Source organism: Bacidia gigantensis (genome assembly GCF_019456465.1).
Source record: "Bacidia gigantensis strain McMullin 20006 chromosome Unknown contig_180, whole genome shotgun sequence".
Classification (NCBI taxonomy): domain Eukaryota; kingdom Fungi; phylum Ascomycota; class Lecanoromycetes; order Lecanorales; family Ramalinaceae; genus Bacidia; species Bacidia gigantensis.
In genome coordinates, this window is record NW_025408596.1 from 1,235,969 (window position 1) to 1,258,351 (window position 22,383).

General features: G+C 48.5%; 9 protein-coding genes across 9 annotated transcripts; 5 read left to right on the forward strand and 4 right to left on the reverse strand.

The window, feature by feature from the left end:
* Window positions 1-572: 572 nt before the first annotated feature.
* On the reverse strand, window positions 573-1,962 carry KY384_003280 (uncharacterized protein; the record flags this gene model as incomplete). Its single annotated transcript, XM_044811799.1, has 2 exons — window positions 573-1,560; window positions 1,685-1,962. 2 exons carry the CDS (start codon window positions 1,960-1,962, stop codon window positions 573-575), a joined length of 1,266 nt encoding a protein of 421 aa, XP_044670932.1.
* Window positions 1,963-2,388: 426 nt separating this feature from the next.
* On the forward strand, window positions 2,389-3,557 carry KY384_003281 (uncharacterized protein; the record flags this gene model as incomplete). Its single annotated transcript, XM_044811800.1, has 2 exons — window positions 2,389-3,476; window positions 3,524-3,557. The coding sequence occupies 2 exons, from the start codon at window positions 2,389-2,391 to the stop codon at window positions 3,555-3,557; spliced, it is 1,122 nt and encodes a 373-aa protein (XP_044670933.1).
* A 368-nt stretch (window positions 3,558-3,925) lies between these two features.
* Window positions 3,926-4,405, forward strand: VMA7 (H(+)-transporting V1 sector ATPase subunit F; the record flags this gene model as incomplete). The annotated part of the gene is made up of 3 exons (XM_044811801.1): window positions 3,926-3,985; window positions 4,054-4,089; window positions 4,181-4,405. 3 exons carry the CDS (start codon window positions 3,926-3,928, stop codon window positions 4,403-4,405), a joined length of 321 nt encoding a protein of 106 aa, XP_044670934.1.
* A 696-nt stretch (window positions 4,406-5,101) lies between these two features.
* Window positions 5,102-5,611, reverse strand: KY384_003283 (uncharacterized protein; the record flags this gene model as incomplete). The annotated part of the gene is made up of 2 exons (XM_044811802.1): window positions 5,102-5,351; window positions 5,406-5,611. The coding sequence occupies 2 exons, from the start codon at window positions 5,609-5,611 to the stop codon at window positions 5,102-5,104; spliced, it is 456 nt and encodes a 151-aa protein (XP_044670935.1).
* An 834-nt stretch (window positions 5,612-6,445) lies between these two features.
* Window positions 6,446-9,304, forward strand: KY384_003284 (uncharacterized protein; the record flags this gene model as incomplete). The annotated part of the gene is made up of 2 exons (XM_044811803.1): window positions 6,446-8,194; window positions 8,258-9,304. The coding sequence occupies 2 exons, from the start codon at window positions 6,446-6,448 to the stop codon at window positions 9,302-9,304; spliced, it is 2,796 nt and encodes a 931-aa protein (XP_044670936.1).
* A 519-nt stretch (window positions 9,305-9,823) lies between these two features.
* KY384_003285 (uncharacterized protein) lies at window positions 9,824-13,057 on the reverse strand (the record flags this gene model as incomplete). The annotated part of the gene is made up of 7 exons (XM_044811804.1): window positions 9,824-9,883; window positions 9,939-10,879; window positions 10,934-12,232; window positions 12,283-12,373; window positions 12,465-12,737; window positions 12,790-12,882; window positions 12,935-13,057. 7 exons carry the CDS (start codon window positions 13,055-13,057, stop codon window positions 9,824-9,826), a joined length of 2,880 nt encoding a protein of 959 aa, XP_044670937.1.
* Window positions 13,058-14,096: 1,039 nt separating this feature from the next.
* KY384_003286 (uncharacterized protein) lies at window positions 14,097-14,941 on the reverse strand (the record flags this gene model as incomplete). Its single annotated transcript, XM_044811805.1, has 3 exons — window positions 14,097-14,227; window positions 14,301-14,834; window positions 14,893-14,941. 3 exons carry the CDS (start codon window positions 14,939-14,941, stop codon window positions 14,097-14,099), a joined length of 714 nt encoding a protein of 237 aa, XP_044670938.1.
* Window positions 14,942-15,866: 925 nt separating this feature from the next.
* Window positions 15,867-16,721, forward strand: KY384_003287 (uncharacterized protein; the record flags this gene model as incomplete). Its single annotated transcript, XM_044811806.1, has 2 exons — window positions 15,867-15,903; window positions 16,480-16,721. The coding sequence occupies 2 exons, from the start codon at window positions 15,867-15,869 to the stop codon at window positions 16,719-16,721; spliced, it is 279 nt and encodes a 92-aa protein (XP_044670939.1).
* A 1,389-nt stretch (window positions 16,722-18,110) lies between these two features.
* Window positions 18,111-22,138, forward strand: KY384_003288 (uncharacterized protein; the record flags this gene model as incomplete). The annotated part of the gene is given in 4 exon segments (XM_044811807.1): window positions 18,111-18,228; window positions 18,247-20,701; window positions 21,025-21,292; window positions 21,350-22,138. 4 exon segments carry the CDS (start codon window positions 18,111-18,113, stop codon window positions 22,136-22,138), a joined length of 3,630 nt encoding a protein of 1,209 aa, XP_044670940.1.
* Window positions 22,139-22,383: the final 245 nt, after the last annotated feature.

Below are 22,383 nucleotides of genomic sequence, written 5' to 3' on the forward strand. Positions count from 1 at the left end.
CCATCCATGCCCACACGTAGTTCGCTTCAAAAACACGATTTAGAATTTTTAAATGACAGTAGGGCTTCTGGGTAATTGTTCTCGCAGATGGAAATTAAAAGACTCGAAAGATATGAAGGAGCATCATAGATAGCCTTTAGACATATGGCCATATGGCAACAGGACAAGCGGGCTAAAATTTTAAAAACAATGATATCGCATCGACGCAGCATTGAGACAACACGACTGCGAGAAATAGCCATCAAACCAAATGTTTAGTAAATTGTATGAATCCTCGAAGGGTTTGGACCAGGGCAAACACAAAGCAAGGTAATCGAGCTCTGGTAGTCTCGGGGAAACACGAGGAAATTTGTCTCGCATTCCCAATAAGTACACTGATTCATGAGTGTGCCCTAGTATGTCAGCCTGAACGTCAAAATTGAGGTTTAATTTCACAAGAGCCTACCTGACCACAAGATGGGACTGAATCGTAAGTTTGAAATGGCTAGCATTCTCACTGTTCGAAAGAGTATCAAGCGCGAGCGCATGGCACAAAGTTCTCTCGCTTGACAGTTCTATAGCCCCGCTTTCATTCAAAACTGCCGAGTCCTCCTGAGATTTGCCACATGTTTTGACTGTCGAGGTGGATAGCCATTTGGTAGAGGCGCAAGTTGAGCATATTTGATGGGACTGCTGGCGCGCTGCTTTTGTGGACTCGAGCTTCGCTCACGATGACCAGCTGTTCCTGGGATTTGCGAGGTCGTGGATTGTCGTAGGGGTGAGTTCGCATGCGAGTACACTCCTAAACTTCCGCCATCGCTGATCGTAGTAGACCGTGGCTGCGGCTGTCGAATGGCAGTCTGTGGTTGTAGGGGGGACATGGCTCTGAGATGAGGAGGGGTGTGTACCTGCCCTGAGAATGTCGCAGGAGTGCCTCTAGACAGCGCTTGTCCATGTGATACTCCATCGGGGTCAACATGGTGGGCATATGAAGGGTTCGGTCTGGTGTGAAACCCTTTATTGATAATGTAGGTAGGCGTATACGTATCTACTGACGCATCGTCTTCGTCAGGATCCTGTGAAGCATCCGAATGGCGCTTACAATGAGTATGTTGCGTCCCGACGTCGCGCATAAGTTGCTGGGTTTTTGGATGAACGAATTTGCTGTCATACTCATTCATAACTTCTTTGTGGATGAGTGACGAATCTTTCGCCTGTTGTGAGAAATTCGAAGAGAGCAGTAGGAGCTGAGCAGATAGTAGCGAGGCCACCAGAACAGTAGTAACCACCGTAGTACTGGGTCTTGGATCCGTGATTGCTGTAGGTAGGAATAGCCAGTAGACAAGGACATGGCCTGGACTCAGGAGACAGAATAGCCTGAGAGACATGGGAGTCGGGTCCCAGACTGCCAATTCCCAAACATCCCTCTTTTCATCCGGATGTGCTCTCGATTCTGCACTTTCACTAGCCAGTACGCTCGAAAGGAAACGCAAAGGCGATGAAGCTACAGGCGAGGAATTCACCTTGACGCGATGTGCAGATGGTGTGCTGGGCACTTTATCCACGGGGCTTTCGAACAGTCTATAATGACGTTTGCGGTAAAAGGCATGAATAGCGTTTGCTAACGAGAGTATTGAGAGAAGATGCACAATGAAGGATGCCTGTAGTACTATTAGATACTACGAGATTGACCTCTGAGACTAACGGCTTGACACGTACAAGCCACGTTGACCATCTGGCACGGTACAGTTCATCCGAGAAGACGTCGTCGTCTGTTGGACTCAAGGCGTACTTGCTGTTCGCTCTCGCAACAAGAAATGCAAGATTGAGCAAAATGCCTATGGGTGTAGCCCATTCCTTCTGCAGTTGATCCCATTCGCTCGAATCAAGCTTCTCGGAAAGCCAGAATAGAAAATCCCACGGATCTAGGTAAGCTTGGATGCGTTCGCGCAACGGACGTCTTCTAATGAGTCGCGGAGCCATTGCATTTTCGTGGAAAACTTTCGTCCTTCTATGTCAACGGAAGATGCACCAAAAGGTGTGTGAATAAGCCCAAGTGACTATCTAAGGCATTTGGAAAGAGTGTTGGCTGCAATATCAGACGCGGTTTCCGCAAACAAACACTCCTCTTTTCGTGCTGCTTACTAAGCATCTTTAATCCTGAAGATCCTTGAGGTAGTGGGTGGGGGTGAGGTGCAGCTAAGAAGACTAAATTACGCCTTTCATCATTGCCCCTCGCAGACGACGTTCTGGTTGCACGAGTGCTAAGTGACAATTCCTTAGGTCGTCACCCCGCAAGCTTGCTACGCATGGAGACTCCATGCCAATTGACAGTGTCTTTGCTTCGTTTTCCGAGGAACACGCATGCAGATAAATATTATCCCCTGAGGACGGGCTGCTGCTTCAATGATGAGCGCCTCAAAAGCTAGCCAGCCTACTGAGTCCACGCAACCATCATCTGCAGCATCAAATGAAACTCAAGCTGCTGCAGCCCAACCAGACGCCCCAGTCGAAGCATCGTCAGCACCCACCGCCGCCGAGGAGGCTCCAATCGAAGCGCAAGGGTCCTCCGATGAAGTATCAAGCGAGACCGACTCGGCATTAGGAAGTGAGTATGACGAGTCTACCTACACAGCATCACTAAGCTCCAGCATCACGGCCTATCAGTATGAGCACGGCCGCAGATACCATGCCAACCACGCCGTCAACTACGACCTGCCCAATGACGAGAATGAACAGGAGCGCATGGACCTGCAATATCATGCCTTACGCCTAGCCTTCGGTGACAAGCTCTTCTTTGCTCCGATAGATGATAGTCCCGCTACAATCCTCGACATTGGTACCGGCACAGGCATCTGGGTCATTGATATAGCGGAGGCCTTGCCCGACACTCAGATAATTGGGACTGACCTTTCTCCAATCCAACCTGGTTGGGTTCCGCCCAACGCGAAGTTCGAGGTTGACAATGCTGAGCTACCGTGGACATTTCCAGCCGATCATTTCGATCTTGTGCACACACGCATTATGAATGCATTCGTGCAGGATTGGAATCGCCTCATGGAACAGAGCTATCGTCACCTCAAGCCTGGTGGCTGGGTCGAATGCCATGAGCTGAGCGTGGATGTAAGGAGCGATGATGGGACCTTACCAGAAGACAGTCACATCCATCAGTGGTGCCTTAATGAGGGGGAAGCATGGAGGAAGATAGGCTTGAGCGTGACACTGAGTGGAGAAGAAGTAGCGGACTGGATGGAAAAGGCTGGTTTCGTGAACGTGACAATCAAGCGATTCAAGCTACCAATTGGCACTTGGCCGAAAGACAAACAGTTGAGAGAGACGGGGGCTTTTCAGCTTGTTGCAATGTTGGAAGGCATCCAAGGATTGACGATTGCTCCCTGGGTGAGGCATCTGGGATGGAATGAGCAGGAGGTTGAAGTATTCGTTGCGAAAGTTCGCAATGAGTGGAAGAGCGGAAAATTCCATACATACTTCCCTCTGTGAGTGTTAAAACATCACCTGACTTGTTCTTACTAACGTTCTGAAGGTACGCTGTCTACGGGCAGAAGCCACGAGCTTGAGCAAACCATTATTGCGGACGGTCAGCCAATCGTCTGAGGCTTGATTGACGGAAGGCGAGTGGGAAACAGCGAATACGTTTGTTAGCTTTGACAGCTCAAAAACCCAATCATCTTGCACCAAAAAATCGAGGCTTCTAAAAATTAAATGTCATGCATGTCTAATCTCAAACCTGTCTGAAGTTAATGTATGTTGTCAAAAGAGCTTAAGTGCTAAGCTCAAAACATCAATTAAGTATAATATAATGGGAAATGGTGGGAAAATGTTGTTCACCTAATGGGGTAAAGCGGCTTCAAGCGCAAGCTTCATCATTCAACTCGATCCCAAATAGCTTTGCAGACTCATACGATAATTCTTCTCGTTGGTCACCATGGCCGCCCCACCATCAGCATATAAAGACCGTCATTTGCTCGCCGTCATAGGTGATGAGGTACAAGCGCACAACTCCTTACCCTCATTTCGGGTTCTCACCCAAGCGATGCTGACATCCACACGCAGGACTCGGTCACAGGTCTCCTACTTGCAGGCATTGGCGTATACCTCAACCCTCTTGTTCTAGCTCACTGCTGTCATTTATTGGCTGCAAATTTATACAGCCCAAGACACTCACTAAGGACAATCGCAGCACGTCAACTCCCCACCCGACGCCCAAAAAAATTTCCTCGTCGTTGATGCAAAGACGGAAACGTCAATTATCGAGCAAACTTTCGATACATTTACGCAGAAGAGGAAGGACATCGCTATTCTGTTAATCAATCAGCACGTATATCTCCCAACCCCGATCAAGGCATGGCCACACAGAGTGAGAAGGAGGCCAAGCGGCAAAACGGGGACTCCGGCGACGAAATAGATGGTGCTGATTGTGAGCCCTTACAGATTGCAGAAAGGATACGAAGTAGAGTGGACACTTATACGGAGGCTTTCCCGTCAGTGCTGGAGATCCCGAGTAAAGATCACCCGTATGATCCGGAAAAGGATAGTGTTTTGAAAAGAGTGAGGAGGTTATTTGGGGAGTGACAGACAGGAAGAGAGAAAGGCGGAAAGAAGAAGACAACTTGTGCGGGAATGGGCAGTATGGCATTTGATTGGGTGTTAAGCTATGATTGATGGAGCACTTTCCACAACAACATTAGCATACTTATCAGTGGAGCAATTAACTGGTGGTGTTTGAATGCCACTGACACCGTGATTCCAAACGCGTTACCTCAAGCACTTGCTCGTCATAACCAAATCTTTTGCTCCAATGATATCGAACGCACGGGAGGCTTCATCAAATTGAGTCTCACCCTGCATTACAGGCTCCAAGCCAAACTATTCATTGATATAGATCACATTTGTTATACATTCCCTAACGCCTTCGCCAAAAGGTTGTAAGACATAATCGTACGACGAATGTGCCCGGAAACATGTCTAGTGGACTGTAGGATATTATACCAGTCCACGATCATCACCCGAAGTGTACTTGAGCAGTCAAACACGTTATCTGTTCGTTGTCTTTGGTATACACATCTGCCAGCACGTGATAGTTACCCTGAGATATAACGCATTAGCCCCCTTCTAGTATTACCCAACATGCACCTACCGGAGGAACCTCCTTGGGTATATCAACCTCTTTTCTGATAGTCTTTGTCCCCTTCAGTGGACATTCCTCATCCACCTCTTTCATCTGGTCACAAAGATCCGCTGTGGTCTTTATCAAGGTGATCAGGCCGTATTTGATGACGAGAGAGATATAAGCACCCGCCTCGACTTCCTCGGTAAACTCGCCTTCCGCTTCGATGATGAGTTTGTGTCCTCTAGAGCGGTGTCAGCTGAATTTTCCTAGTCGGTGGCGGAAATGGTATTCTAACGACTCGGGTGGATTTGGATCTAGGTCAACGTTCTGAATAACGAGACTGTAGTTTCCGTTGTTTTCACAGAACTGAAGAGGGTTCTTGCCAGGTACGCTAGCCTTTGGATCATCGAGGACCTTTTGCTTGCTGTTGAAGAGGGAGAGCCCGCTGGCGGGAACAAATGAGGCAATTAGTACCGAGACGAAAGCGGTGAGAGCAAGCATGGCTGTCGTATGTGCCTCGAGAAACAACAAAGTCAACGGCGTAGATGATCTGCTGTAAGTGCTGTCCACAGTCAGAGCAAGGTGATGGGCCGTGTATGGGAGAGATGGAGGATGGTGATGATGATGCGGACGTGAAGCCCACCTGCTAACTGCCAAGACCTTAAACTAGTGCGAAACTCTACTCGGCCTCTGCCCTCAAAGGACGTCGACCAATGGCCACTGCAGCGCCGACTTGTTACCCGCTACTGTTTTTTTACAAAACTCGCTAGGCTACAAATGGCCAAGCTGGCGTCGATCTCGAGTTCGTCGTTGAATTCGCTGATTTCGCTCCTCCCAAGGGCCCATTCCTTCCTCCATTCCCTCACGTCGCCTTCATACCCACGCCCTCCACAGTCCTCCAGACCCTCATCCTCCCCATCAGGCACTCCAGTCAGGTTAACACATTCCAACCTCCTCACAATATAGTCTCTGCCGCGCCCCTGAGACCCTATTCGTCCTACTGTCTCTGAACTCGAGCCCCTCCGTCTGCCCTTATCGTCACTCTGTGTGATCCCTCAAGGCTTCAAATAGTCTGCTTCAATGTTAGGAGTGCTTAGCGGATCAGTACAAAGCCATATACAGACGATTCGCTATCATTGGGTGCCGGAGCGCAAGTAAGGGTGGTCCTTCCAGGCCCAATAGAATCCTTCTCCGAGACTGCTGAGGCCTCATTTGTCGATCTCTGCTTTCTAAATCAATCTCAGAGAACATCAGAGTCATGCGAAACCGGCTAAGACGGTGTATCGCGACGCCAGCCTCTTACTCGTAACTCGAGACGACTCTTCCTGCCCTAGTATGACCGATCTCTTACCCGATAACAACACTCACATAGCGCCTGCTGTCCAGCCGAATACACATACACTACGAGTATCCGAAAATCCGCCTCCTTCGCTTTACAATGCTCATCTCGCGAACGAACCGCAGGTCGAGGATGACTCGACCATCAAATGCATCTGCGGCTTTAAGCATGACGATGGGCTCAGTGTGTTCTGCGAGAAGTGCAACACCTGGCAGCATACGGAATGCTACTATTACGATGAGAAGAACGATCGCGTACCCCAGAATCATGAGCTCGATGCAATCTCCCACTTCTGCACAGACTGCGAGCCAAGATGGATCGATGTTCAGGCTGCAATCAACCGACAGAAGCTTCGAATGGGAGACATCGAGCCGGATGAGAAGAAACTCAAGAAGGCGGCATCGAAAAGTCATAAGAAAAAGGTGCGGGCAACAGAGAATGGTGTGTTGACGAATGGTTGGTCTCCCACTGTTGATGTTACACTGGATCGCACGAGTCGAAGTCCACGCGATCAACCGCTGTCCGCAAAAAGACCCAAAGCAAATCATCGCACAACACAGTCTCTCGCACTATCTCAAAATTCTACCTTCCAGCCTCATAAACGATCTGCGTCCTTGGTTCTCAGTCCAACCAAGCAGGCGAGTAAACGGACACCAAATGGCTTCGTCAAAGAGCATTATAGCGATGAATTCATGCGTTTGTATGACAATGATATTGGTGAGCAGGATATGCAAACAAATTTGCTTGGAAATATCAACATCACTCACGACCTTTCGACCTGGGTGTATGATGTTGATGCGCTTCATGTCGCTACCCGTGGGTTTTCCCAGAAAGACGTCTTTTATCGGATCGAGCGACCTCTCGATGAGATCATCGGCCCACTACCTCAGAAACGAATAAGGGAAGATGCGAACGTCTTGAGGAACGGCCAATGTCCACGGTGGATTTACCTAACCAGTAGCGGCCCTAGTAAATGGAAGTCCATCATAGGTGAGCTGAAAGGCAAAATTGGTCATATGAACGACTACATCTCGGACCCTGAGAATAGGTGGGACTATCTCAGACATCCGGCACCCTTCGTCTTCTTCCACCCCAGACTGCCCATCTACATTGACACGCGGTCCGAAGGTACCTTGTGTCGCTATCTTCGGCGGAGTTGCCGACCAAATTTATCGATGACGACAATTCTGGAGAACAGTTCCGAATACCACTTCTGCTTCACTGCCAAACAAGATATAGAGGATGGAGCGGAAATGACTATCGGGTGGACACTTGACGAGCATATGCGCAAATTCATCTCCAACAAGAATGATATGGCAAAAGACTTGAGCCCAGATGCTGAAGAGTATATAACAGATTGGGTTGGCAAAGTTTCTTCTGAGTTTGGTGGCTGTGCGTGCGGTATGCCGGACTCCTGTTGGCTTGTTCGCTACGATCCAGAGAACAAAGGGTTGGTGCGATCGAAGGGGCACAGCAGGCGGCGGCAAACCACAAATATTCATGCTAACAGTGACGCCGAAGACGCTGAATCAACCTCAAGATCCACTTCCGGTAGCCCGGACTTGACACCCACAGGATCCGCCAGTCAAGGTCCCGCCCTTGGCCTCGAGATCTCTGACCGTGAGAAAAGGAAGATAGCAGCGCTTGAGAAAACGCTTGATGGCGACAAGCATCAGCCTGCACCGAAAAAGAAAAAGCGAAATAGCGGCGGCTCAAGCGCGAACGTGAATGGTCCCGGGATATCTGTAAGTACTAAGATGAATCAGCCTAAGCTTTAAGATGCTGGAGTGACTACTGACCCCCATTAGAAACCTCTGATCCAAGCCACCTCTTTGTCTCAGCCTAATACGCCCGGTTTTACTTATAAGTCTCAGTATATCGACGTAGGTATCGGAAAGACATCCGATGCTCCAGTAGCAAAAGCAGCCAGCATCTTGGGCCATCCACGTAATAACACCATTGCTGCCAGGAAAGCCTGGTCTAACCCAAACACGCCAACGACTTCCTCGCCGCTCGCTCGTTCTACCTATGTGGACATGGCTGTTCAAGTAGACATGGACGATGAAAACGACTGGTACAATTCTGCGCCAGCCCTGAGCAAGCCTAGCAAGCCTCGGAAGCCCTACATGTCATTGACAAAGCGGCTGCTACTTCGCTCTCAACAAGACCGCCAGAGACTTGAAGAGAAAAGACGATCTTCGGAAGCTTCCACAAATCAGCAGTCATTGAGCAATCATGCAAACTTGCGTTCACCAAGCAATCATGTAGACATCGGAGTGAAGGTTTCTGGCCGGGAGTCACCTGAGCCTCAATGTGACCAGCAAGATTTCAGTCCAGGGCAGCCAAGGTCTCCACCGTCTGCCAATCCAGGTCCGCCACCATGGCCGTCAAATACGCAAACTTTGCCTATCAACGGCATACGGCCGCCTAACCTCATTGTCCAACTTCCGCCCAAACGACCACAAGCACCAGATTCAGCCTCATCCACGCCATTGACTCAAACACCAATTTCAACGCTCCCTCCAACACTCTTCCCAACTCACACTCCATTACAGCCTCCTTCCACTGGAGGCTCCCTCCAACCATCTCCTGCAAAGAAGAAAGTTAGCTTAAGTGACTACATCAAACGCAAAGGATCCTCAACAGATGCCAAGCATGGAGGAGCCGTAAGTCCAGAATTATCCCATGGCATTTCTAAACCACCGCTATCCGCGTCTAATTGTGATGCGGCGATGGAGGGTAGTGCAATCGTCGACACCCCCAAAAGAGAGGAAGCCAATCCCATGGACTTTGCTACGACCGAGCGAATGAAGACGATTTCTCCAGTGCCGGAAGAGACGAAAATGGAAACATGACCATTCTTTTTCTTATGATGACGGAAATGGCTGGTTTCCGCGTTTGGATTCTTTTACGATGTTATGTCCAATAAAAGCCACCAGCAAGCGTGGCGTTTTAATTTAGCAGGGCACTGGGCTGGGTGGATTCAAAGTCCTGGAAACGGGAAGGGATGGGAGACGATTTTTGTAACAACACTATATACATTCTAGCGATTGGGCAGTCCTAAGCCCGGCATAACTTCGCTTCGCGAAGCTTTTCAGGCTGGAGCAAGCATGAAATGAAGACAAATTCAAATGAGAGACTCAATGCCAGTGCTTGTGTTACGACCTTCCGCAGCGCTGAACGGAGAACACCTCGGAAATCGAAGCACACGTCATTAAATTTATTTACACCGCTCATGACCATGCATGACCCATTCAACCCCATTTGCCACGTCCAAATCATCCCTCTGATCAATATAACACCTCCAACATTCTCCATGCCTGTCCATCTTCCCCTCTGAGCCCTTCTCTGTACGCGTCTCCCAAGGTTAGCCACTAAACCTGAATCTCGTAGCCTCCAATCTTCCCAACCCTTCCCTTGGCGCCACATTTCTCCTCCGATACGCATTTGTGAAATCCTGCAATAACATCCTCACCTTCCTCACCTCACCCTGCTGCAGCTTCCCCCAATATTTTGCATCAACCGGTCGCTCTCTCCCTGCTTCATGGTCCCCGGGGGCAACATGTCCAATGTGCTCTTCACCCACAGCGCCGTCTGCTCGGGCATGATCTCGAAAAGGGATAGCAGCACCCCACTTGCGTCCGGGAAGCAATCGCGTGGGAAGGAGAACATCATTCCTGTCATGATGCGCTGGGTGAGAACCTCGCCTTGTTCACTGATTAGGCGCTTGACAACTTGTTGGAGCTGGGGTGCAGCCTTTGGTTGTTGGTGTGAGGGCCTGAGTGGGTCGTTGGCATCCAATAAGTTGGAGGAATTTGGGTGTAAGGTGCCGTAGCTTAGGAAGTCGCGGAGGTAGTGAAGGGTTGCTGTAACGGGTGGCTCTTGCTCAAGGGTGAGGGCACTGATGGCGGCAGAAAGGATGGGCGAGCAGATACTTGCGGGGAGCAGATTGGAGTGGTAATAGATCAGAGCGTCGATTAGGAGTCTGAAGAAATCTTCGATTACGTCGGGAAGATCACTAGGAGGCAGGTCGTTCATGATCCGGAGGAATGCGATGGCTTGCTGTTCGAAGAAGTGGTAAATGTTTTGAGAGGTTGCTTCGTCAACGAATTCTACACCTGTTGCGAACTCTCGAAGGACTGAGTCTGTTGCCCAGAGAAAGCAGCCTTGGCGAGAGTTTTGGAAGCCGCTGGCTAGTTGTTGGGCTAACGATGGCAGCAGAGGAAGAATGCTGGTTCGATAAGATAGAACCATATATCGCCAACAGCGGCAGACTCTTTCGAGGATTGGGATACAGTTGGTAAAATTCTCGGCGATGGCGGACATCACGGGAAGCATCTCCTGGCAGTACTTGACCGCAGGGTTCTCTTCTGAAGGAGAGACGTACGGTTGAATTTGCTGTACGAAAATGGTGAGAAGTTGGAGATAATCTGGGTATGAACGATCAGCCCATGGCAGGAATACCTACCACATGAATGTCTTACCTGCGACTGCCAAGCGTGCTGCTTCATCCTCGTCCGAGGCGGATTTTGCTGCATTGGCCTTATTCATCATCCGCTTGATGATGGGATCACAATACAATTTGAAGGAAGGATAGATCTTGTCAAGGGGTTGAGCCGAAACAACACATGCGACGCCTTCAGAGACTTCCTCTTGGCTTGCAGGGGCCAGTCCGTCTAACACGGACTCGTAAAATTGGTGAAGCGGGTCTATATGATCTGCGAGAAGCTTCCGGCAATCTGCCCCAAAGAATCGAAAAGCTAAAGCTGCCGCCTTGACGACTTCCAGCGACTTGTGCTTAAAACCGGCCATGACGAAGTTCAACTGCGGTTGCAGAAATTCAGGATGCTGTGCCGTCCATTCCGTGTACCTTGCGAGTGCCATTACTCCTTGAAATCTCAGCTTTTCGTGATCTGGAATCTGAACAATCAAAGGTATGACTTGTCTCAATACGACACTTTCCTCTGGACTCACCATCCGACCCATAGCCCGCAACGCGAACAGTGGTGCCTCGAGCTTTTGCCATTGGGGAACCGCAATATTGGTAGCTTGAGAGCCATACGTCGAGATCCAATGCTGGATCCTTGCGTATGCTTTGGTCAGACACTCGGTCACACTTATCACCTCGCAGCAGTCTTTCAGTACATCCCCCATTTGATGTCGAAAGTCTCGAAACCGTTCTTCTTGTTCTCGATCACCGTCAAAAAGGTCAGATTCATCCACGCCTTCTGGTGTTGGGAACTCAAGATGCTTCATCATGATATCGACTAGTTGCCCAAACACATCCGAATAGCCATTTCGAGCTGCTCCGTATTTGTCTAGCGTGACCATTTGTTTAAATTCATACCAGAAAATGAAAGTGAGTGATATTGCCTCTCGGTCAGTATCTCGTGCACAGCATTCCAGGATCGCCTCAACCAGACTCCGAAAATCATTTGGTAGCCTAGCGATCAAAACGACCCAATGCTCACCAGCTTCAGCAAATATCCTAGTATAGCCTTTGAAGATGTCCTGATCATCAGATTTCGCAGCCTCGGCAATCTTTGGTTGTATAGCTATGAGCCTTGGATACATCAATTGTATGGTTTTGATGGATTCATCGACTTCTCGAGTATCGCGCAGCAGTGTGCAAATGCAATCAACGGCCGCTTCAAACGATTTCTCCACGTCGAGAGACGTAATAATAGCATCAAAAAGCACCGAATTCACCACATCTGCGGCCGGAATCTCTCGAAGCCATGAGGATATGCATTCAAGCAGCAAAGGGTTCGCTGATGCACTCGCTATTGACATATTCAGCATCACAATGAAATAAGCGATAAGGAAGGGTTACCAGATGACTGAGAGTACTGTATGAGAAGACTCAGGACATTTTTTGAAGTGTCTTCCAGAAGTTCCACTGTTCTGGCCGAAAGTTCCTCTTCCTATTGTTGAGACAACCCATTAGATACTGATTCCTTGAGCGAACGTCGACTGGCTGTGCCCAAACGCGAATGGTGTTGCAGCCCTACATACAGTCAAGTTGATCTTTCGACCTTCAGTAACTTCCTCTGGCAGAATCCTAAGGAATTCAAGCGTGCAGTCAAGGCCATTGTTTCCAAGTGATGACCCAACTAAGGGAATGACATCTTTCCACTCTGTCATCTGGATTGCTAGGCTTGCTAGACATACGCAGAGCTGTGTTCGAACTGGTCGAGGACCTCCTTTGAACGAAGCCAAAAGACCGAGAATTGAGTCGCGGAGCGCAGGTAGAGATTGCCTTGGGATTTGATCCAGGTCGTAGGTGATCTACACAAAGTCAATAACATCCATTTAAAGCAGAGCTGTAGTGATGATGTACTTTGCCTTTCAATGTTGTAGCGGCAAAAAGTTTTGCTTCGGGAGTCACTCCAGCGGTGGAGAGAATTGAATGCGTGGTGTTCCATGCTTCAGTCTTTGCAATACAAGTCAGCGGAGCTATTACGTTGGCCATGGGGGAGGTGGACCGATTTCTGGAACTTTTCAAGATAGTCATGTGCTTGTGACTTCTGTGTGCGGTTGACGTTGCTCTGCATGGTACTCAAAGCGTCTAAAATGGGCGCAAAGCCCGTAGAAGTATTCGTGACCATAGCGCAAAGACTGGTATCGACAGCTTTGTTCAAGAAGTGCCGCTGGTAGGTCACTATGGGTTCCTAGTCATTTGGAATCCGAGATTGTACAAGGTTGATGTTGCAACACTACTTGTCCATGAGTAGAGTAGGAAGTAAAGCATAGGCAAGCTGGAGGTGTGTGCCGCAACATGTCGTGGTTGAACAGATAGTGAACAAACATTGAGACTTGGAAGGAATTCATGCCTCTCGGCCAAATCCCCGGCCCGCCGAATGCGGACTCTTGAGCTTCAAATTTCCCCCAGGCATTGTGTGGCTACTGCTTAGACTTGAACTAAGAGAGACACACAACTTCAATTGTAAACCACTGATTGTTCATACATCTCTCCAAACGTGATCGATCAAAGTCAAGGTAGGAGACGTTGTCCCGAATTCTGAATCGTAAGGCCACACAACGACAAAATTACTCGTACCACGGCGGACATTCATTTACGTGCGCATTGAATTATGAGTGGCCGCGGCGGGCATGGGGGAGGGGGCAAGGGAAAAGTGCTACTCCCACCTATCAATTTCATCTTCAAGCTCCTCCAACAGAGGTCTACTGTATCGATCTGGTTGTTTGAACAATTGGCTATCCGGATAGAGGGAAAGATTCGAGTACGTGCCTCCTTGGTGAGAAAGCATATGCTGCGACTAATCAATCTGCCATTACAGGGGTTTGACGAATTCATGAACCTAGTCATCGACGATGCTGTGGAGGTCAAGCAACCTACAAAAACAGACCCAGAAGAGACGCGAAGGGAACTCGGTAAACCGAAAACTTGCTTTCGATTGGAGTTGTGCTTACCTTATGACAGGCCAAATCTTACTGAAAGGAGACAACGTATCTCTAATTCAGGCTCTTTGATGCCACAAAGATCACGGATATATTCCAAAATGCAACACACATTCTTATGACCAAGCTTGCTATATTGGAAACGTAGTCAAGAGCAAAACAAAGTCTGGATACTATCTAGTGACTCTCATCAAATGGCGGCATGGTGCTGTGCTCTAGAGACTTTCAAAAAATATTTGGCTTTCTTTCAATGATGGAGCCGTCGCCAACCACCAGAGCATCTAGGGCCCAGTCGTCTTGATTTGTTGGCACGGTCTCGTCTTCGTGGAGTACTTGTTCACACAAAGCCAGTCCAACTACTCTATGCTTAGTAAGGTAGTCAAGGAAGATGAAGCGCCTAAGGAAACCAAATACCCAGATATGGCATACAATGTGCCTTTTCGGACGCGCCAACTTTGCTGTCTCGATAGTCCTCCAGAAACGTATCATAGTAGCCTTTACCGTGGCCGAGCCTTCCACAATTTCGATCAAATGCCATGCCTGGCATCACAACGACGTCCAGGGTAGCTTCTGCTGATCTTTCAAACTCGGCTGTTATTGCTATGCCACCGCTAGAGTCATGGGCGGTGCTCGCTCCAACCCTTAAGACCTTGGCCCGACCTTGCACCGACTCGGGTGCGACCGATGGAATACCCCATCGGTCTCGATTCTCTTCGGTACGCTCGAAGTCATCTATTGAAGCTAGAGATACCATATCCATTTTCATTGCCTTTATGAGCGATCCCCCATTTCTACTTACTGCATTATCAATGAATGGAACAAAGACAGCTTTGTGCTGGGTCAAAGCATCTTTCACAATGTCGTTCGTCACAGCCTCGCCAGACGGCATTGATAAATAGATGGATATGGACCCTGCATTTTTGTATGCGTTCATAGTTAACAACGTTGCTGCAATTCTGGCGGCTTGAAAACCTCGGATCAGCTTCATATGTTGGTCACTGCTTCTCTAATGAGAACGAACATTGTAATCCTATCGATGGTATGGGCACTTGAGCGAGCTTTGTCCGCATAGCTGAACGAATGCTGCGCTTAGCCAGTCGAATGGTTGCCATTTGCTCTTCTGGCAAACCCTCATCCGTACACATAATGCTTTAGAATACTCATGAAAACTCCCTTCCTGGAGCAGCACCAAAGCCTTTTGAGCGTAAAGAGCACAAAATCGATCAGGACCTCTCAAGGTCCCCTTGCCAATTTAGTTGTGTAAATCGCCGAACAAGATCCTAAAAATTAGTCTGAGTTAACAGACCCCAGGCCCCGTAGGGGCCCCCGAAGGGGGTCTGAGCACGATTTTGCGCCAAGACCAGATTTTTGGTGGTGAATACCCATGATAAGATATTTTCACCCGCGTATATCTGGTCACTAATAAAAATCCCTCCTAAAATTAATAGCATTTAATAGCTTTAATTTTTAAATTTTATTTACTTTAAAATATTTAACTTTTAATAAGAATTTTAAGGAGAAAAAATAACTTAAAGCGAGATTTTAATATAAACTTAGTCTAAATAAATTTTTTTTTTTAAGTTTTTTTTAGAAAATATTAATTTTAAAGTAAATAAAATTTTTTAAATAAAATTATAACGTTTAATAGTCGTTTTATGCTAAAATATGCTTAGACCTACTACGAGGGGGTTATAATATTAGTTAGCGTGGTTTTCTTAGCGGCTAAACCTCCTCCGTGGCAAAGGGTCTGAATACTCAGACTACTAAAAATAGATTCATTCGAGCCGCCCAACGTGGCCTAGCGTAGCACCCTGTGCTGCCCTTGGTCAATGAATTTCATGAATTCTCGTTACAGGTCTTTGAACGATCCTGGTATAGAGCAAATATGCCGCTCGACGCTTTTCGCATGCTGCATCTGATACGATCGTTACTTGTTGTGATAACCCTATGCTTGTCCTTCGTTGCAACACAGGGAGACCCACAAATAGAGGGCACATGGACCACGAAATCGAGAAAGGTCTTGACAGGACCGGTACGTGCATTGCATAGTCAAGAGATCTGTGTATGAACAGAGAAGATGCAATGAAGACTGACGATTGCCTAGGGATTCTATGACCCTGTCAATGAGAAGATGTTCGAGCCGGACTTGACAGGCTTCTCGTATTCATTCACAAAAGATGGCTATTACGAATCTGCATACTACAGAGCAGTCGCAAACCGTGAGTCTTTGAATCAAATCCATTGCAATATTCTTTCTAAAGTTCACTACAGCTACGCAACCCTCCTGCCCTCAAGGCATAATACAATGGCAACATGGCAAATACGTGAAAAATGCCAATAGCTCCCTGAGCCTTTTCCCTTTCGCTGTCGACGGTCGCCAGCTCCAATCAAATCCTTGCAATTACAAAAATTCCATCTACACTCGCTACAATCAATTTGAACTTATGAAGGTAGGTTTCGCTGCCCTGCGCTTTTCTGAATCTCAGCCAGCGATGTCTGATCGGGGGCCTTCTACAGAAATATGAAGTAGTCCAAGACGGATTCTCTAAAGCCCAACGTCTGAACCTCTATCGCTTTGACGGTGCGCCTTTGAATCCAATGTACCTAGCATACAAGCCACCACAGATGCTGCCAACGCAGACGCTTAACCCAACCTCCAGCTCAGGAGGTGCTGGGGCGAAGGAGACGGGAAAGGGGAAGAGAGATCTAGAAGTAAATGACCATTATGCGGACGAGCCGCTGAACAAGCATGTACTTGTCAAGAGAAAACAACCGCTGGATGCGAATAAATGGTGGTGGTTTGGGGTAGGACTAACTGGGGTTGGCAGCTTCCTCTACTATTGCTTCTGAGCTAGGTTGAAATGTACATAAGCGTCATTGAGGGCGGCGCAGGGAAGAGCAATGAAGAATCTGTAAGTTTAGCGCGCCTTGGGACTTCGGTAATGAATACAAGAGCTTGAATGAAAACCCACCGCCTATCATGTGATCACGTGTGCACTGGCATTAGAAGAAGGAGAAGGATTACAGCCCTTGCTTACGTGGAGATTGAGGGGGGTTGGGATGCCTTAGTGAGGTGAACAAAAACACTTTTCTAAATATGAGGAATTCTTCACTGACTGACAATTCAATACGAGGTGTGTAGACTTTTCAAAAACTTGTTCATACAGGATCAAGGTTCTCCCCAAAGCCGCCCAGATTTCACGGCTTCATGTAGGTTTGTGCCATTGTCTCTCCAAGGTGAGAGGACAAGGCTTCTATAATCCGCTTTTGAAGACCTTTGCGGTGTTCGTCTCTAAATAACAATTCTATGTTCCGCTTTGAAGGCACATTTCCCAGATTAATCCCTTCACTCGGGCTGGCCTAAGCCGTCAATGCTCGCCTTACGGAGACCTGACGACTTGACCAGAGTAGACTTTATGAGGCTTGAACCTGGTATACAACATATACAAATTGCCAAGTGGGTTGCTTACTCTCAGCGCTAAGCTTTGAATAAAACTGACAGCAAAGTCTGGGACGCCTCAAAACTCCGCCTCTTTAAGATCAGCGACATACCTCATCGAGGAAAATGAGTGGACTGACAGGCATCCATTGAACATTTCTGTCGTGGGCTCGTCTGCAGACCCGTTTCAGGCGCCCAGTCATAGACCCGGAAAGTTTGTTTCACCAGAGCCACCACTTGGACGCCTTGAGCTGTGCCTGACTCTACCCCTGGCTAGATGATTTAGGCGAACTAGAAAGCTTTGCCTCAGGCTTCAAGCATACCTTTCCAGAGCCTCTGTGAGTTAACGTCCAGTTCAGAGGTCGTCTAGCGTCGTCTTCATGAATGCCTTCAATGTGAAGAAGTCCAGGCGTCTTAATGAGGGACTTCTAATGGTGTACTATGCAAAGTTGAGATACCCACAATGACAAGTCAGTCGAGCTTTGGAAGAGGCACTCGATAATAATAGACGCGCGATATGTTCTGAATATCATCGTTATTGTGGCGTTCTGACACGGCTTCACTCAGTTGGTCTAGAATAGTGCTATGTCCCTACTGCGGTCAGCGTTGCAACAAGGAAATGAGATTTGGTTGGCCTTAAGCTGAGCTGGATCCTACATCAACCTCATCGAATGCACCCTTCCATTCAGTCCTTGCGTGCAGGTTAAGGAAGCGGAGTTGCTTGCTCCGAATCGAACAGCATCATCTCTTTCTTGCAACCGAAAATCCATCTTTCTTTGGTTCTTAGACTATCTTTCAAGATGCGCGTCGAGTTCTCCATCTGCACGCTTCTTCCCTTTATTCTTTCCGCTGTTTTTGCTCAAAGTACAGACCCCTGCGAGACAGTTGCAACGCAGCAGTCCGATCATCTTGGTGATGGTAAGCTTTGAGACCTAGCTTTTGGCAAATATGACGGTCTAATACGGATAGGCGTCGATCCTCAGACTGTTGGACTGAATGCCACCACTCTCTACCAGTGCCTCACGTCGGTACCCATTCTAAAGGATGACGCGCTCGACTATCTTAAATACGCCAAAATCTATGGAATCCTTCAGTCAGACCTTGCGTTCATCAAGCAGCCGACGAAGGCTTGGCAACAGCCAGCATCAGATATCATGGCAGACCTAGATACGATTGCAGAGGCCGTTAAAGCTGGAATATATACTTCACAGTATGATTTCGACGCAGATGTGATATCACTAGCCAGAACTGCCAACGACTATCACTTCAATCTCAAACCCGGCATTCTCGGATCTAACATGTGGGCATGGTCGTTGAAGTGGCAGCTTACATCCTTCTCAACGGATGGAAAGGAATTGCCGAAAGTTTACGTATTTCAAGACATTCAGCAAGCTGGAGACGTGGTGAACTTGGGTTGGAAACCTTCGGCTGTCGCAACACTAGATGGTAAAACTATTCTCGAGTACCTGTCTGACTTAGCGACGGATCGGAACACCGTAGGTGTCGCCGAATCTCACACGGAATGGAATATCATGATGGAGAATGCCGCCTATGCTTTCGGAGTAGGCGCGACCAACGACGAGTCCCTTTTCACTGTCAGTCAAACTTATCCTGGAGAATTCTTGACCGGTACCTTCGAGAACGGAACTAGATTTACGTGGGAGTGGTTCGGATACTGCAAGAAAGATATGACGAAGGAAGAATGGACGAGTGCGGACAACATCTACAACAAAGTGGTTCTCAGGCAGGAAGGTGACGCAGAAAATGCAGAAAAGCGCCAAAATCGAGAGTTCTTACCGAGCGTTGATGAGCCTGCATATATCAAATACCGCCCCTATTATATCCCGTTTGTGCCGCTGGTAGACCTAGAGGATACTGCGATCAATCAAACGACCTCTGACAAAGTGCCGTTTAACAGCTATCCAGAACCAACGGTTGTGCAGGAGCCCTTTGGCAAAGGCCAGGGTACTACGTCTGGCTACGTCTACGAGAACGAGTCGATAGCTGTGATAAGCATTCCTTCCTTCGACGTTGAAAGTGCCCAGAACATGTCGGCGTCATTCTCCCAATCTGTTTCCGACACCTTGTATGAAGCCAAGAAATCCGGCGTCAAGAAAATAGTGATCGATATCTCAGGCAATGGAGGAGGCATTGCCTTCCAAGCTTACGAGACCTTCAGACGCATCTTTCCAGATATATATCCTTACCAACTGATCCGTGCCCAAGCCACTGACACGCTAAACACCATTGGATCCGCATTCGACACGATAGCAGCCAATCAAGGCAATATTGCTAGCAAGGAAGTGCAATCGAGCGCTAAAAATGAACTCGCTGGCGCGGTGTCAATTTCCTCCACCAGGAAATTCGCCGCCGACAGCAGCATCTCTAAGAGCTTCGGCTCCTTCTCTTCCTGGTTTGGCCCAGTAACTTCTAGTAATAACGGCAAATACACCATCCCTGCCCGCTTCGACTTCACAGACCCTGACCTCGCCAAAGGTATGGGTCTCAACGCCCAGGTCTTTGGCTTCGGCAATAATACTGTCCCTAAAGACTATCCGCGCTACGCCCCTGAAGATGTAGTACTCCTCACTGATGGCTTTTGCGGCTCCACTTGTGCTGTATTCGCCGAACTCATGGCTGTTGCTGCTGGCGTTCTCACTGTCAGCGTAGGCGGCACCCCGACGTACGGCCCCATGCAGTACGCTGCCGGCACTCGCGGCGGCAACGTGTACAGCTGGGGCAACATCGATGGATTTGTTGAGCAACTACGCGATGGAGCAGCCCAGTACCCACAGCTTGCTTCTAAGATCGGTTTAACTGCGTCCAAGCTGGCAGCGCTGCCACCGAAGCTAGCCGATATGAAATACGCCGATGAGGGGCGTAACAGAGTCAACGTGCTTGATCAAGTGCGCGCAGGTGACACGTCGAACACGCCGTTGCAATTCCAGTACGAGCCGGCAGATTGCCGCCTCTTCTACACAAAAGATATGATCCTTGATCAAAGCAAGGTGTGGTTTGCAGCTGCGAAGGTCGCGAGCAGGGATTACGGTGCTTGTGTAAAGGGGAGTACAGGGCAGAACTTCGTTGTCTCGGACTCGCCTGGGTTCACCAACAGCTTCCAGACTGCGGTGAAGGGCGTCTGGAGTGCAAATGCTACGTGGGGAAGCCAGAAAATAGGTAATATCACGGTCGGAGGCAAGAATGTGAGTAACATAACGGTGGGAAGTAAGAATGTGAGCCTTGTCAGTAACGGGTCGCAGGCTTTTGGTAATTGGTCGCAATCCGTGAGGAATAGCTCGCAGACGAACGGTACTGTTGCCTTTACAGGAGAAGCTGTCACGGGCATGAGGAGTAGCTGGTTGGTTATAATGGGGGTTGCTCTTGCGGGAACGTTTGTTGTATGAAGGCCTTTTTGTATCTCAAGTTGCTGTATCATGAGCCCGTTCTGAATCATAAGCATCAGAGTGAGAAGCATGCTTATTATTCCTCGCATGTCGATGTGGGTTACTTTATATTACAGCCTTACCCTTGCCGCTAAAGAAAGGGGGAGTTCGTAGCCAATCAAGTGTCGAGGCAGCTTGCTTAGTCAGCAGTGCATATTCCACCTCGCGCCTACCTCACGATACCACGCTCGACAACATGAGGCGGCGAAGATAGCATGCCCATATGTATTGAGTGTGGTTACCCCGTTGCTCAATTGTATCACCTCTTTAGATCGGGCAGTCAGAAATCAGTCACGCCTACCCCATCAAACCAAAGCCAAAGATCCTCCTCCGCAAATCTAGCTCTTGCGCCCAGCTCTCAGAAATTGTCGCCTGCTCCTCCGCGAGTCTCAGCCCCTAGTGATGAGCCAAAGAGTGCTGGTACCGGCAGTAGTGATGTCAGATTGACCCAATGCCCGCAATGCAAGCGATTCGCCGACAAATATGTGGAGCATGACTACGTGGTTCTGTTCATTGATTTGGTGCTCATAAAGCCTCAGGTATACTCAATTTTTGTTCTCTCAGGAACATGCTCTTGTGCTGACCAGTATTGTCAGGTCTATCGCCACATTCTCTTTAATCGCTTCTATCACGACGCAGAGACCCTTGACGTGCGTATCGCATCTCCACACGGCGTCATTCTCCCGCTGACTCAGCTTCAGCCCTCAATCCGTCGATTAGGGATTCTGCTCCTTCTCTTCGACGTCTACCTCACAGAAATCCATATCGAGTCCCTGCCACAGTCCTCCCCCGCAATCTTCGACTTGAACGTCTTTGTGCAATGGGGCTTCTTCGTACTCGTCTGTGGTCTGGCCTCGTTGTCCCAGCATCTTACGATCCGCTTCTTGGCACAATACTTCGGCTTCTGTGATTATCCTCATCGTCATCAGGATTCGAGATTGGACTTCAAAGAGATTGAGGTACTATTAAGTGGAACGGCAACCCCTGGTGGTGGTGGCGGTTCTAGTGCTACTGCTGTAGAACCTCTCAAGCCACCTACATCTACATCTATCTCTACTGCACTCCTTGTGAGTTCATGCATGTCGGTCTTTCCGATCTTCATGATAGTTTGGAAGCCAGAGGAAGGTCCTTCAACCGAATTAACAGTACCCTCGCCCATTGATACGAACCTGTTCTTGCCAGAATTTCTACGGAGCGGAGCTAGGGGAGTTGGATGGGTCAGAAGTGGAGTTACATGGGCTATAGCTCTACAGAACTCAGAGTCTTTAAGAATTCTGCTGAATTGTGGCTATCTTTGGGCAGGAGGATTAGTACTTGCTGGTGCTACCGCAAGATGGGCCGTAAGGGCCGCTATTCTGGGCTTGGTTGGGCTGAGCGAAGGATGAGAAGTTGATGGAGAAAGCCCAACGGTCAAAGGTATCCTGATGTGCCGCACTTGTCCCGAAAATAACAATACGGACATTCGCATGCTTTTGATCAAGCCTAGAACAAAAGGCGCTGAAAATGAGTATCTTTATACCACAAGAAAAGGTGTTTACTCCAAGGTATACTTTCAAAACGACTAGTCATCACAGCCTTCCGAGGCCGACTGGCTCAACGAAGTTCCCTTCTCTGTTCATACCCATTTCCC